Below are 11,530 nucleotides of genomic sequence, written 5' to 3'. Positions count from 1 at the left end.
TCAGTTAAAAACAAATCTGTAATATGAATAAAAAGCAAAACCTTTTTCACCTCACAATGAAGTGAAATAATTATAATTACACACTTGGTCGAAAAATAAATAATTTTGAAACTTACAGCAAACAAGCTTAGACAATATAAAGAAAAAGGAAATTAATTCAACAAATACATAGAAAATAAAGGAGAATAAAAACTGCTTTAGAATCACAAAGTCAACCTCCAAAATCCATTTGAGGCTATTCATTCCCTGTTCATTCTTCAGTTATAGTTTCCTGTGATGCTTCCTCCAGAGATTTTCCTTTGGACTCTGGCACACAGAAGGTACAAACCATTCCCAGAGCATTAATGGCCCCTAGGGCAAGGAGCGAGTTCTTTATGCCAATACCCGCTGGGTATCCTGCATCGGTTTTTGTTGGATCTTTACTTTGTGCAGCGTAGAGGAACCCGTACGCTCCTACTATAGCTCCGGCTTTACCTGCAGCTGCAGAAATACCATGACATGTTGATCGAAGTCTGGCCGGGAAAATCTCAGCCGGGACCACGAATGTGGTTGCATTTGGCCCAAAGTTCGCGAAGAAGAATGTGAGGGCGTACATTGCAACGAACCCAATATGGTTGTCCTTCTTTGTCCAATGTTCGTAGGGAATGGCGATGGCGAACATGAATACAGTCATGAAGAAGAATCCCATCAATTGGATCGCGAACCTTCCAACGATATCGATGAACGCCACGGTGAACCAGTACCCTGGCACTGTACTAAGTAGTGCAATCAAGGTTTGTGCTCTTGCAATCTTGTAAACTTCTTGAACGGCATTCATGGTTTTGGCCGCTGGGATCCATCCAACTGCACTGAACACATCTTTCTGGAAAAGATTCTGGCTATAGAAAGCAATGTCCAACAAAAACCATGTGGAACATGTGCCGAATAGGTGCAACCCGTGGCGACGAACGAATTCCCAAGAAAATAGACCAAATTTATTGGTTTCGTCCCTAGACATTTGTTCGATTTTTGCATCCTCGGGATCAATTTCAACTTGTAGTACCCTCCCCATGTCCTGTGCGGCTCTTTTTGCGTCTTTCGCCACGAGAGCTGTGTATCGGGCTGTTTCGGGCATCTTCATGCGCCAGTAGTAAGTGAGGAAAGCTGGTAATGCTCCGAACATGAGAATTATACGCCAAATGTAGTCGGCTTGTGGCACGGTGGAAAGAGCTGCATTTTCTTGGAAACTTGGGACATTATAAGCATGATCAAATCCAGCTGACACAATAAGTGCAATTATCCCACTGAACAAAATTCCAAAACCTTGCATAGCGAAGACAGCAGCAATGAAGGCGCCACGGGTTTTTTTGTTTGCGTATTCGGACATAATCGTGGCGGATAAAGGGTAATCGCCACCGATGCCAAATCCAAGCCAAAACCTGAAGAAACAGAGAGTGGCCATAACACCCTTAGGAGTACTCCCAAAGGAGAGCCCCGATGCAACGGAACACAAAACCATGATAATCAAAGTCATACCATAGACCGTCTTTCGGCCCATCTTGTCACCGAGCCAGCCGAAGAAAAGCTGGCCGGCTAGGGTGCCGACCAAGGCGACACCCGTGACCGATGCTGAGACGGTTGGAGGGAGTGTTCCGGGCTTCAATAAATCCGACTTGGTGTAGTATAAACGCCCAAGTAATTTGGTTACAAGTGAAATGCTGAAGAGATCATAGGCATCAGTAAAAAATCCCATTCCAGCAATAACAATTGTGGTGAAATGGTAGAGTTGAGTCTTGGCCACATCAAGAGCATTAAGCACTTGTAGATTGTTATCTGCAGACATTGCTAAAATTGCTTCTTGTTCCAACCGTTCAAGATTATCTGCATTTTAAGACACAACATTAATTCAATAAATTGAATTAACCATAAAAAGAAGAATTTCTTTGTCTTTTGGACTTCAAACATCACACTTACTGCAACTTTCTTTTGAGTCAATGAATTTTAGGTAGAAAAATAATACTCGGATTCAAAGTTGATTTAGCTACTACTATGTGTCTTTTGAAGTTATCAATGAAAATAGCAACACTTAAATAACAGAAACAAGTGAAACCAAATGCATGGTAAAATTATTACAGACTTGCATAGTCAATTTTTACAGCTTAAAGGGCAGCTCCGTGCACTAAGCTCCTGTTATGTACGGGATCCAGGGAAGGGCTGGACCACTAGGGTCTATATACGCAACCTTACCCTATATTTCTGCAAGTGTCTGTTTCCACGACTCAATTTTTACAGCTTAATTTGTAATAATAAGGATGCAGAGTATTGAAATGCAGGGGCAATCTAGAGGCTTGATTACGAATTCACGTGAACCTAGTAGGGCGATTGTATATTGCATGTGATAATTAGGAAAAAAAGTAAAGAAAAGTAACAAGAAAATCCTAATGCCAAATAAAAAATGCAAAATTACTTAAGTTTCTTTGATTGGAAATTACCTTCTTCAGAAGATTGTACACCTTCTGAATTTAGGAGAAAACTGATAGAATAGAGATATGAATTGATGATTAAGCTTTGGTAAATACCAACTATTTATAAGAGTTATTTCACTAATACTATTTCTGATAAAACAGAATCATCTCCAGAATATAATGAGCATATACCTTTGTATCATGTCAACAAGCTTACTACTTTAAGTTATGGATTGATAGTCATAACTAAATTTGCATTTTTCTCATTTAAGTATAGGTAATGGTGTTTGAAGCTGTCTGTGATAAGCTGTCAAGTTGTTAATTATCATCTGAAATTGATGCACACCATTATCTTTATATTAGACATAGTCTTCTGATATTGTATATATGAAGTCAACCAAATTTCAGCCGACTTATTTTCTTCTTCAGTACCTTTTTCATTTCATGTTCTGTTTTTTATATTGTTAGAAAATTTCTGATAGAGAGGCGGAAAAGAGACAAGAATATAGAAATAGAAGAAAGATGAAGAAGAAGGCTTGAGCGTGATACGATTACTGTGTGAAAATATCACGGGCTAACCAGTTTTCGGACTAATAATCGAAAAATAGCCAGCGTTTGCCAAGTCATTGAAAAATAGTCATTATTTTGCTGAAACACGGAAAGTTCCAGCATAATATGCGGGATTATGGAGTTCGTGCGTATAAACTTCTAACATATTATGTTGTAACTCCAACACATGGAAAGTTCCAGCATAATATGCGGAATTATGAAGCTCCTGCATATAAGCTTCCCGCATATTATATTGAACTCCAGCATATTATGGAATTCCAGCACATTAAACTGGAAGCTCATATGTAAAAAAATTCGAACTCCAGCATATTACGCTGGAATATTTCCGGGGTTTTAAGTATGTTTTTGTTCAGATTTTATCTTTACATGAAAAAATGGCTAAATTTCGATTTAGTTTTGAAACTGTGGCTGTTTTTCAATTACCAATTGTAAATATGTCTATTTTTTATTTTTTCCCGATTACGGTCTCAAAAGAGTGATTGTCTGTCTATGGGGTTATTGTCTAATGGTCACAATGCTCTTCTGGGAATACAACAAGCTAAGCCTGCTACCAATTATTTCACTCGCATACCTCAAAATAATTCTTGAAATCATATTTTACTCAAGGTACTTGAAAATTAATTCTTTAAGTAAATCTATTTTACCTCATGGTACCTGAGAATATACTATTATTTTACTCCAATATTACAAACTCTAACACATCTCTTTCTCTTGCTAAAGTTTACTTTGTTCGAAGTCTCATGTCGGTTTTGAGATGGATAATTCGTCTCGTTATATAATTTTGTACAACCTCACTTCAAAAGTTAGCTTATGTATTCAGTTAGGTCTAAAGTCTATTTCTTAATATAGTCCATGCTCCAGAGGTCCAGTTCTAAGCGTCCGGATGCCGGTGTTAAAAGTCCCGCGGATCGATTGTGGGACCCATATATATATATATATATGGTCTTGGACAATCTTCGCTTCTAAAACTAACTTTTGGGGTTGAGTTAGACCAACGTTAGCATACTTGAAAGCGCTGGCATATAAATTACAAACGATTCACAAGATTTGTGCCTTTACATTCGTAAATACTTCGATATTTCTTCTACAATGGACAATGGCCTTGAGTTCACTTGCAACAAGGCATCGTTTACTTCTTTGATTAAGATTACCAGGATAGACGACTTATATTATTTTATCTTATTTCCAACTGTTCAATCTCTTTCTTTGCATGTATTTTATAATTTATAACCAAAGTCAGATACGTGAAGCAATTGGGGTAATTAACAATATGTAAATATTTGCATTGGCGTGCGCAGCTAGCCATTGCATGTCGAGAGAGTGACGTTGAGAATACAGTCAAATCTTTCTATAACAGCCTCATTTGTTCCGATATTTTTTGGCTGCTATAATGAAGTGTTGTCATAAATGGTGTATATTATAATATAATATAAAAATCGGTTTAGATAGAAACTTGTCTTTTATAATGAATAGCTGTTATATAAGGATGTTGTTATAGAGATGTTTGACTGTATCTCTCAATTTCGGACATCTACTTTGTGTTAGCTTCTTTCTTGATAAGAGTATTTCCTTTGATCAATATTTTCTCCTTTCTTGATATTTTCGATATCTTCTCCTTTCTCTACATGTTTACATAGAAGTGTCATGGATGATGATCCATAGTTTTCTTTTTCTGATTGAAGCGCGACGGATCGTTACCAGAACTCTTTCTCTTTCGAGGGACGGATCTAGAGGGTCGGCTAAGAGTTCTCGTGAATTCGGTAATCTTTGCCAAACCCTATGTATATCGTTAGAAATTCACTAAATACTTATAAATATTTGATTAGCGCATGAAAATCCTTTATGGATTAGCGCATAAACTGATCTAGGTAAATCCATGAACTCCATTGAATTATTTCTTCTGACTAAGTGTATGAACCATGAATAAAAGGCTGCACGGTACTGGAGCTAGTAGAAGTGGATGGGATCTGGAACAACAAACATGTTTGACCAAAAGCTCAAGCTTTCCTAAAAAAAAAAAAAAATCAAAAAATTCAAAAATAATAAAATGAAAAGTTAGAAAATAACCTTTCATTTTAAATCTTTCTTTCTTAGACTGAGTATGAAGTTTATAGTTGGGCATATCGATTATCGGTTTATAAGCTAAAACGATAACCAAACCAATAACATATCGGTTATCGGATATTGGTTAGTCAGTTATCGATCCTTATCGGTTTACCGATAAGAATAAAGAATATCCAAAATTTGTATGTTTTTATTATAGAAATCGTGATTATACTGTTAAGAGAAAGGAACTGAATTTTTGTTCTTAAGAAAAGAGGGATTAAAGTTCAACTTTAAAAAAGAAAACTTTCTTTGCATTTAAAAATCCCAATGAATGATTTTAATTTTCAAAGTTATAAGTTAGTAGAAGTAAGGAATAAGAAATTCAATAATCTAATCTTACTAACTATCTCACTGCGGAGGGCATAATTGAAAAATGATAAAATCCTAATCTTGTTAATACTAAAGAATCAGTGCAATAAAAGAAACAAATAGAAAAACTAAAATATGAACAATTAATTCTTTAAAGTTTAAAACAAAAAATCTTAACTGAAAAATTAAGATGAGAAATTCAAGAAATTTTAAAACTTACTCTAAGGATTAAGGTATGAAGATGAAGAGTAACTGCGAGAGAATTGAGAGAATGAAGCCATAAGGTGACTTTATATACTTAGCGGGTAAAATTATAATTTTGTTAAAGCTTATTGGGTTATCGGTTAAACGTTAATAAAACTGAACAAATTGAAACCCGAACCGATAACCCAATAGTCAAATAACATTAAACTGTTATCAAACTATTTACTCAATAACCCGATATTAATAACCCAAGAATATTTTATTGGTTCGGGCTATCGGTTATACCCAATATATGCCTAGCCTTATGTAGTGATACGGAAGGAGTACAATATTTTAACAAATCCAAAAAAAAAAAGATTAGTTGTTCCTAATTATTTTAGAGACTAAAGCAAATCTATTTTTAAACAAATCAGCTAATGCTTTCCACTTAAGCTCGTACGGCTTTTTGAAAAGAACATTTTCTCTTCTTTATTTCCCTTCCATTTTTATTCACTAACCAAATAAAGGGAGATATATATTCAAAGTTTTTTATATGTGCAAAATTTTTTATATACTCTATATGAAAAGGTGAACCAATTTTGTAAGTTATCTTCTCATTCAAAAATAAAATAGAGACAAACAAAAGTCAGCTATCTATAACATACATCAGTATCACTTGAAGTATATGACGTGAGTGCAAGAAACGTTGGTTCTATTAGAATATCTTACGTTAATTTTTAATTGCACCATCATCTATGGTTGACATTTTGAAATTACAGGGTGTCAAATGAGTGGGTTGGGCTGATTTTGGGCGGGTCAAAATGAGCGGGTCATTGACCCGCCTAAAAGTTATTTGGGTTGAGATGGGTTGGATCAAGATGAGATAAAATTTATGTCATAGCCCAATGACCCGCCCTGATGTTACTTAGACTGAGATGAGTTGGTCAAGATGTGCTAAAATTTGGGTCATAGCCCAACTCTTACCAAGTTTTACTTAAATATGTGTTATTTTCTTATGAATTATATAATTACTAAATAAGACTTTTTCTTTTGTTATAATCATATGTAACATATCAAACAAAAACAAATATTTCTAAGATATTTTAGCAAAGTTATTCATGGATCAATTTGGGCTAAAAATTAACCCAACTTTAAATAGGTTGAGATGAGTTGGGTTCAATAAATGAGTGGGTCAATAACCAGTCCAACCTTTGGGGGGGGGGAAGGGGGGGTTGCGCGGGTCATTTGGGCTTGGGCCAAATTTGACGTTAAATAGCACGGGCTAGCCAGTTTTCGGACTGGTCATTCAAAAATAGCCAGCGTTTGCAAAATCATTGAAAAATAGCCACTATTTTGCTGTAATAGGGACCGGTCCAACATAATATACTGGAGATCGGTGCACCTGTGTATGAACTTCCATCATATTATGCTGGAACTCCAACACGCGGAAAGTTCCAACATAATATACTGGAGATTGGAGCACCTGTGTATGAACTTCCAACATATTATATTGGAACTCCGGCATGATATGCTGGAGTTCCAGCATACTTATATTGGAACCATTATAATATACTGGAGTTCTAGTATACTTATGCTAGAACTCCAGTATATTATGCTGGAGTATTTTCCGGATTTTGAACAGTGTTTTCGTTTCGATTTATCTTTATATGAAAAGTGGCTAAATTTCGATTACTTTTGAAACTATGCCTATTTTTGAATAATCACTTATAAATCTGGCTATTTTTGAATTTCTCCCAAACTTGACACTTGACAGACCTAGCAAAATATACACACAAAGTTAGGGTCGGTGAAGGGCAGGGCTGTTCCTTGGAGAGAACATTATGATAGAAGTTGTAAGTTGTGTTCGGGGGAGTTATTGTATATCGTTGACACTTAAACTTAGCCTCAGCTATTAGTAGGAGTGGCAAACAGGTGGGTCGGGTCGGATATGGTTCGGGTTGAAAACGGGTAATGAAAAAACGGGTAAATTATCCGACCCGACCCATTTTTAATACGGATAAAAAACGGGTTAACCGAAGGATAATATGGATAACCATATTATCCATAACTTCTTACATATGATCACTTTTGGGAGATTTCTTAGTCTCCTTAACTTGAGGAACCCCCAATTTGAGGCTTTACAAATGTAAAAGTTAGACACATTGGTTAACCATTTTCTAAATGGATAATATAGTTCTTATCCATATTTGACCCGTTTTTAAATAGTTCATTATGCAACCCATTTTTTAATGAATAATATAGGCGATTAACTGTTTTCTTTGAACTATTTTGCCACCCCTAATTATTAGTATGACACTTCCACTTAACCAATGATCAAGTAGAAACTACAACATGACACAAGTAGGGAAATGAAGAATTGAATGCTACGGAAGCAAATAAGGACTCAGGCAAGAATTGAAGAAGCAGCGGCTGATTGGTTTTGTGTGTGTGTGGGGGGGGGGGCAGTTGGAAAAACAACAAACAAACAACAACAATCCAGTATAATCCTATTTAGTGGAGTTTGGGAAGGGTAGTGTGTACGCAGACTTTACCCCTACCCTGGGGTAGAGAGGCTGTTTCCAAATAGACCCCCGACATCCTTCCCTCCAAGAACTTCTCACCTTGCTCTTGAGGAGATTCGAACTCACAAGCTCTTGATTGAAAGTGGAGGTTGCTTACCATTAGAACAACCTCTCTTGGGAAAACACAAAAAGGAAAAACATAATTTTTAGGGGTTTCACGCGTTCAAATTTGAGTGAGAAACACTCAGTTTGCCATGTCAGCCCTTTAAGTGTCAAACTAATAGTTGGGACCAAGTTTGATTGTTTGTCTATCTGTTTTGCCTTTCAAAAATTATATACCTCAAATAATTTCCAAATTAAAGAAAACGTAAGAAAAGTTGTAAAAACATCAATACCATTTTTTCGTAAGTCTCAACTTCAACTTTTTGCTAGAGATGAATCAACAGAAGCGTATTCAGGATTTTAATATTATGGGTGCACTATTATCTTTAAAATAGATATTTTGGTTCCATTATATAAAATTTTATGATGGTGGCAAGTTGACGAGCAAACTACTTTAAGATAGATGTTTGGTTCCATTATATAAAATTTTATGATGGTGGCAAGTTGACAAGCAAACTATATTAATACTATATTCGAAAAAAATATCATTCACTTTACAATTGTCCTCGACGAGTTTTTATTGAAAACAGTCAATAATAACATCATTACTTACAGTTTTAAATATCTCACGCTCTATATAGCAGATTAAACAATCATTCAAAAAAGTTTTTAAAAGCGACGCTTAATATTGAGCAGGGGTTTTCCTGCTTTGAATCCATTGAGAGCCTCAGAGCCGAGAGAGACGAGTCATGAGTACTTTGCTTTTAGGGATTTCAAAGTGTTTGTATTCAAAAGAATGATTAGGAGAAAAAAATAAAAAAGACGTAGACAAAAAGGATTTTTTTTTTTAAAAAAAACAAGTAAAAAAAATGTATTTGTTTGTTAATTGAAAAGAAAGAAAGGCGTAGGGATATGCTATTAATTGAAAAGGGTGTGAGAAATTGGAAATTTATTTATTGTAATTAATTATAAAAGGAATTAATCAAAAAGAATTGTATGAGGATCGAACCCCTGACCTTGAGGACAAAAAGGAGATAAGAGGGGGCACTTAGTCACCAATGCATCAAACCAATCACTTGAGCATGAGTGACCACAGATATATTTAACCACATAATTGAAAAAATTAGTATTTTATACATAGCCCAGGGACGAGAGCATGGGTGCATGTACCCCACCCCTCCACGTAAATCCGTCTCTGTGAATCAAATACTAAAAATTTATTTAAAATATAAAAAAAAACATGTTAGCGTTCAGTTTGAGAGTATGATACACACGTTGTTGAAAGAATCACAAAAGAAATCAGCAAACAAGAATTACAATTACAATACAAAGAAAAAGACAGCAACAGATACAAAGAATATAATAGAAAAGAAATGAAAAAAAAGAACACAAAAAGACTGCATCAATCACACAATAGAATCACAACTCAACTTTCTCCAGGTATAGTTTCCTGTGATGCTTCCTCTAGGGATTTTCCTTTGGACTCTGGCACACAGAAGGTACAAACCATTCCTAGAGCATTAATGGCCCCTAGGGCAAGGAGCGAGTTCTTTATGCCAATACCCGCTGGGTATCCTGCATCGGTTTTTGTTGGATCTTTACTTTGTGCAGCGTAGAGGAACCCGTACGCTCCTACTATAGCTCCGGCTTTACCTGCAGCTGCAGAAATACCATGACATGTTGATCGAAGTCTGGCCGGGAAAATCTCAGCCGGGACCACGAATGTGGTTGCATTTGGCCCAAAGTTCGCGAAGAAGAATGTGAGGGCGTACATTGCAACGAACCCAATATGGTTGTCCTTCTTTGTCCAATGTTCGTAGGGAATGGCGATGGCGAACATGAATACAGTCATGAAGAAGAATCCCATCAATTGGATCGCGAACCTTCCAACGATATCGATGAACGCCACGGTGAACCAGTACCCTGGCACTGTACTAAGTAGTGCAATCAAGGTTTGTGCTCTTGCAATCTTGTAAACTTCTTGAACGGCATTCATGGTTTTGGCCGCTGGGATCCATCCAACTGCACTGAACACATCTTTCTGGAAAAGATTCTGGCTATAGAAAGCAATGTCCAACAAAAACCATGTGGAACATGTGCCGAATAGGTGCAGCCCGTGGCGACGAACGAATTCCCAAGAAAATAGACCAAATTTATTGGTTTCGTCCCTAGACATTTGTTCGATTTTTGCATCCTCGGGATCAATTTCAACTTGTAGTACCCTCCCCATGTCCTGTGCGGCTCTTTTTGCGTCTTTCGCCACGAGAGCTGTGTATCGGGCTGTTTCGGGCATCTTCATGCGCCAGTAGTAAGTGAGGAAAGCTGGTAATGCTCCGAACATGAGAATTATACGCCAAATGTAGTCGGCTTGTGGCACGGTGGAAAGAGCTGCATTTTCTTGGAAACTTGGGACATTATAAGCATGATCAAATCCAGCTGACACAATAAGTGCAATTATCCCACTGAACAAAATTCCAAAACCTTGCATAGCGAAGACAGCAGCAATAAAAGCGCCACGGGTTTTCTTGTTTGCGTATTCGGACATAATCGTGGCGGATAAAGGGTAATCGCCACCGATGCCAAATCCAAGCCAAAACCTGAAGAAACAGAGAGTGGCCATAACACCCTTAGGAGTACTCCCAAAGGAGAGCCCTGATGCAACGGAACACAAAACCATGATAATCAAAGTCATACCATAGACCGTCTTTCGGCCCATCTTGTCACCGAGCCAGCCGAAGAAAAGCTGGCCGGCTAGGGTGCCGACCAAGGCGACACCCGTGACCGATGCTGAGACGGTTGGAGGGAGTGTTCCGGGCTTCAATAAATCCGACTTGGTGTAGTATAAACGCCCAAGTAATTTGGTTACAAGTGAAATGCTGAAGAGATCATAGGCATCAGTGAAAAATCCCATTCCAGCAATAACAATTGCTGTGAAATGGTAGAGTTGAGTCTTGGCCAAATCAAGTGCATTAAGCACTTGTAGATTATTATCTTCAACAGCCATGGCTAAACTTGCTTCTTCAGAAGATTTTAGTGAACCTTCTGAATTTAGCAGAGAACTTGTTGGAATAGAGATATATGGATTTATTGGAAAATGCTAACTACTTATAAGAGTTGTCTTACTAATATTATTTCAGAATAATCCCTGGAATATTATGGGCATATACCTTTATATCATGTCAACAAGCTTGCTTAGTTTTAAGTTATGCATAATATTCATAATTATCTTTGCAATTTTTTTTACTAACATTTAAGTGTTAGCAATATATAGTTGGTCTTTGAAGCTGTCTGCAG

The 11,530-nt window shown here is 36.8% G+C and overlaps 2 protein-coding genes across 3 annotated transcripts; both read right to left on the bottom strand.

Annotated features, from left to right (window-relative positions):
* On the bottom strand, positions 1–2,716 carry LOC138877165 (low affinity inorganic phosphate transporter 1-like). 2 transcript variants are annotated; one of them, XM_070156758.1, is made up of 2 exons: positions 2,637–2,716; positions 1–1,860 (listed from the first exon to the last, which is right to left on the bottom strand). In XM_070156758.1, the coding sequence occupies exon 2, from the start codon at positions 1,820–1,822 to the stop codon at positions 251–253; it is 1,572 nt and encodes a 523-aa protein (XP_070012859.1). In that variant the 5' UTR covers positions 1,823–1,860; positions 2,637–2,716; the 3' UTR covers positions 1–250. The 2 variants fall into 2 exon arrangements, with proteins under 2 accessions (XP_070012859.1, XP_070012858.1); XM_070156757.1 differs by lacking the exon at positions 2,637–2,716 and adding an exon at positions 2,472–2,623.
* A 6,813-nt stretch (positions 2,717–9,529) lies between these two features.
* On the bottom strand, positions 9,530–11,349 carry LOC104216618 (low affinity inorganic phosphate transporter 1-like). The gene has a single exon (XM_009766713.2). The coding sequence runs from the start codon at positions 11,238–11,240 to the stop codon at positions 9,663–9,665; it is 1,578 nt and encodes a 525-aa protein (XP_009765015.1). The 5' UTR covers positions 11,241–11,349; the 3' UTR covers positions 9,530–9,662.
* Positions 11,350–11,530: the final 181 nt, after the last annotated feature.

Source organism: Nicotiana sylvestris, chromosome 9 (genome assembly GCF_000393655.2).
Source record: "Nicotiana sylvestris chromosome 9, ASM39365v2, whole genome shotgun sequence".
NCBI classification, from domain to species: Eukaryota; Viridiplantae; Streptophyta; class Magnoliopsida; order Solanales; family Solanaceae; genus Nicotiana; species Nicotiana sylvestris.
The sequence above is the reverse complement of the archived record's forward strand: the minus strand, read 5'-3'. Positions and strand labels throughout refer to the sequence as shown.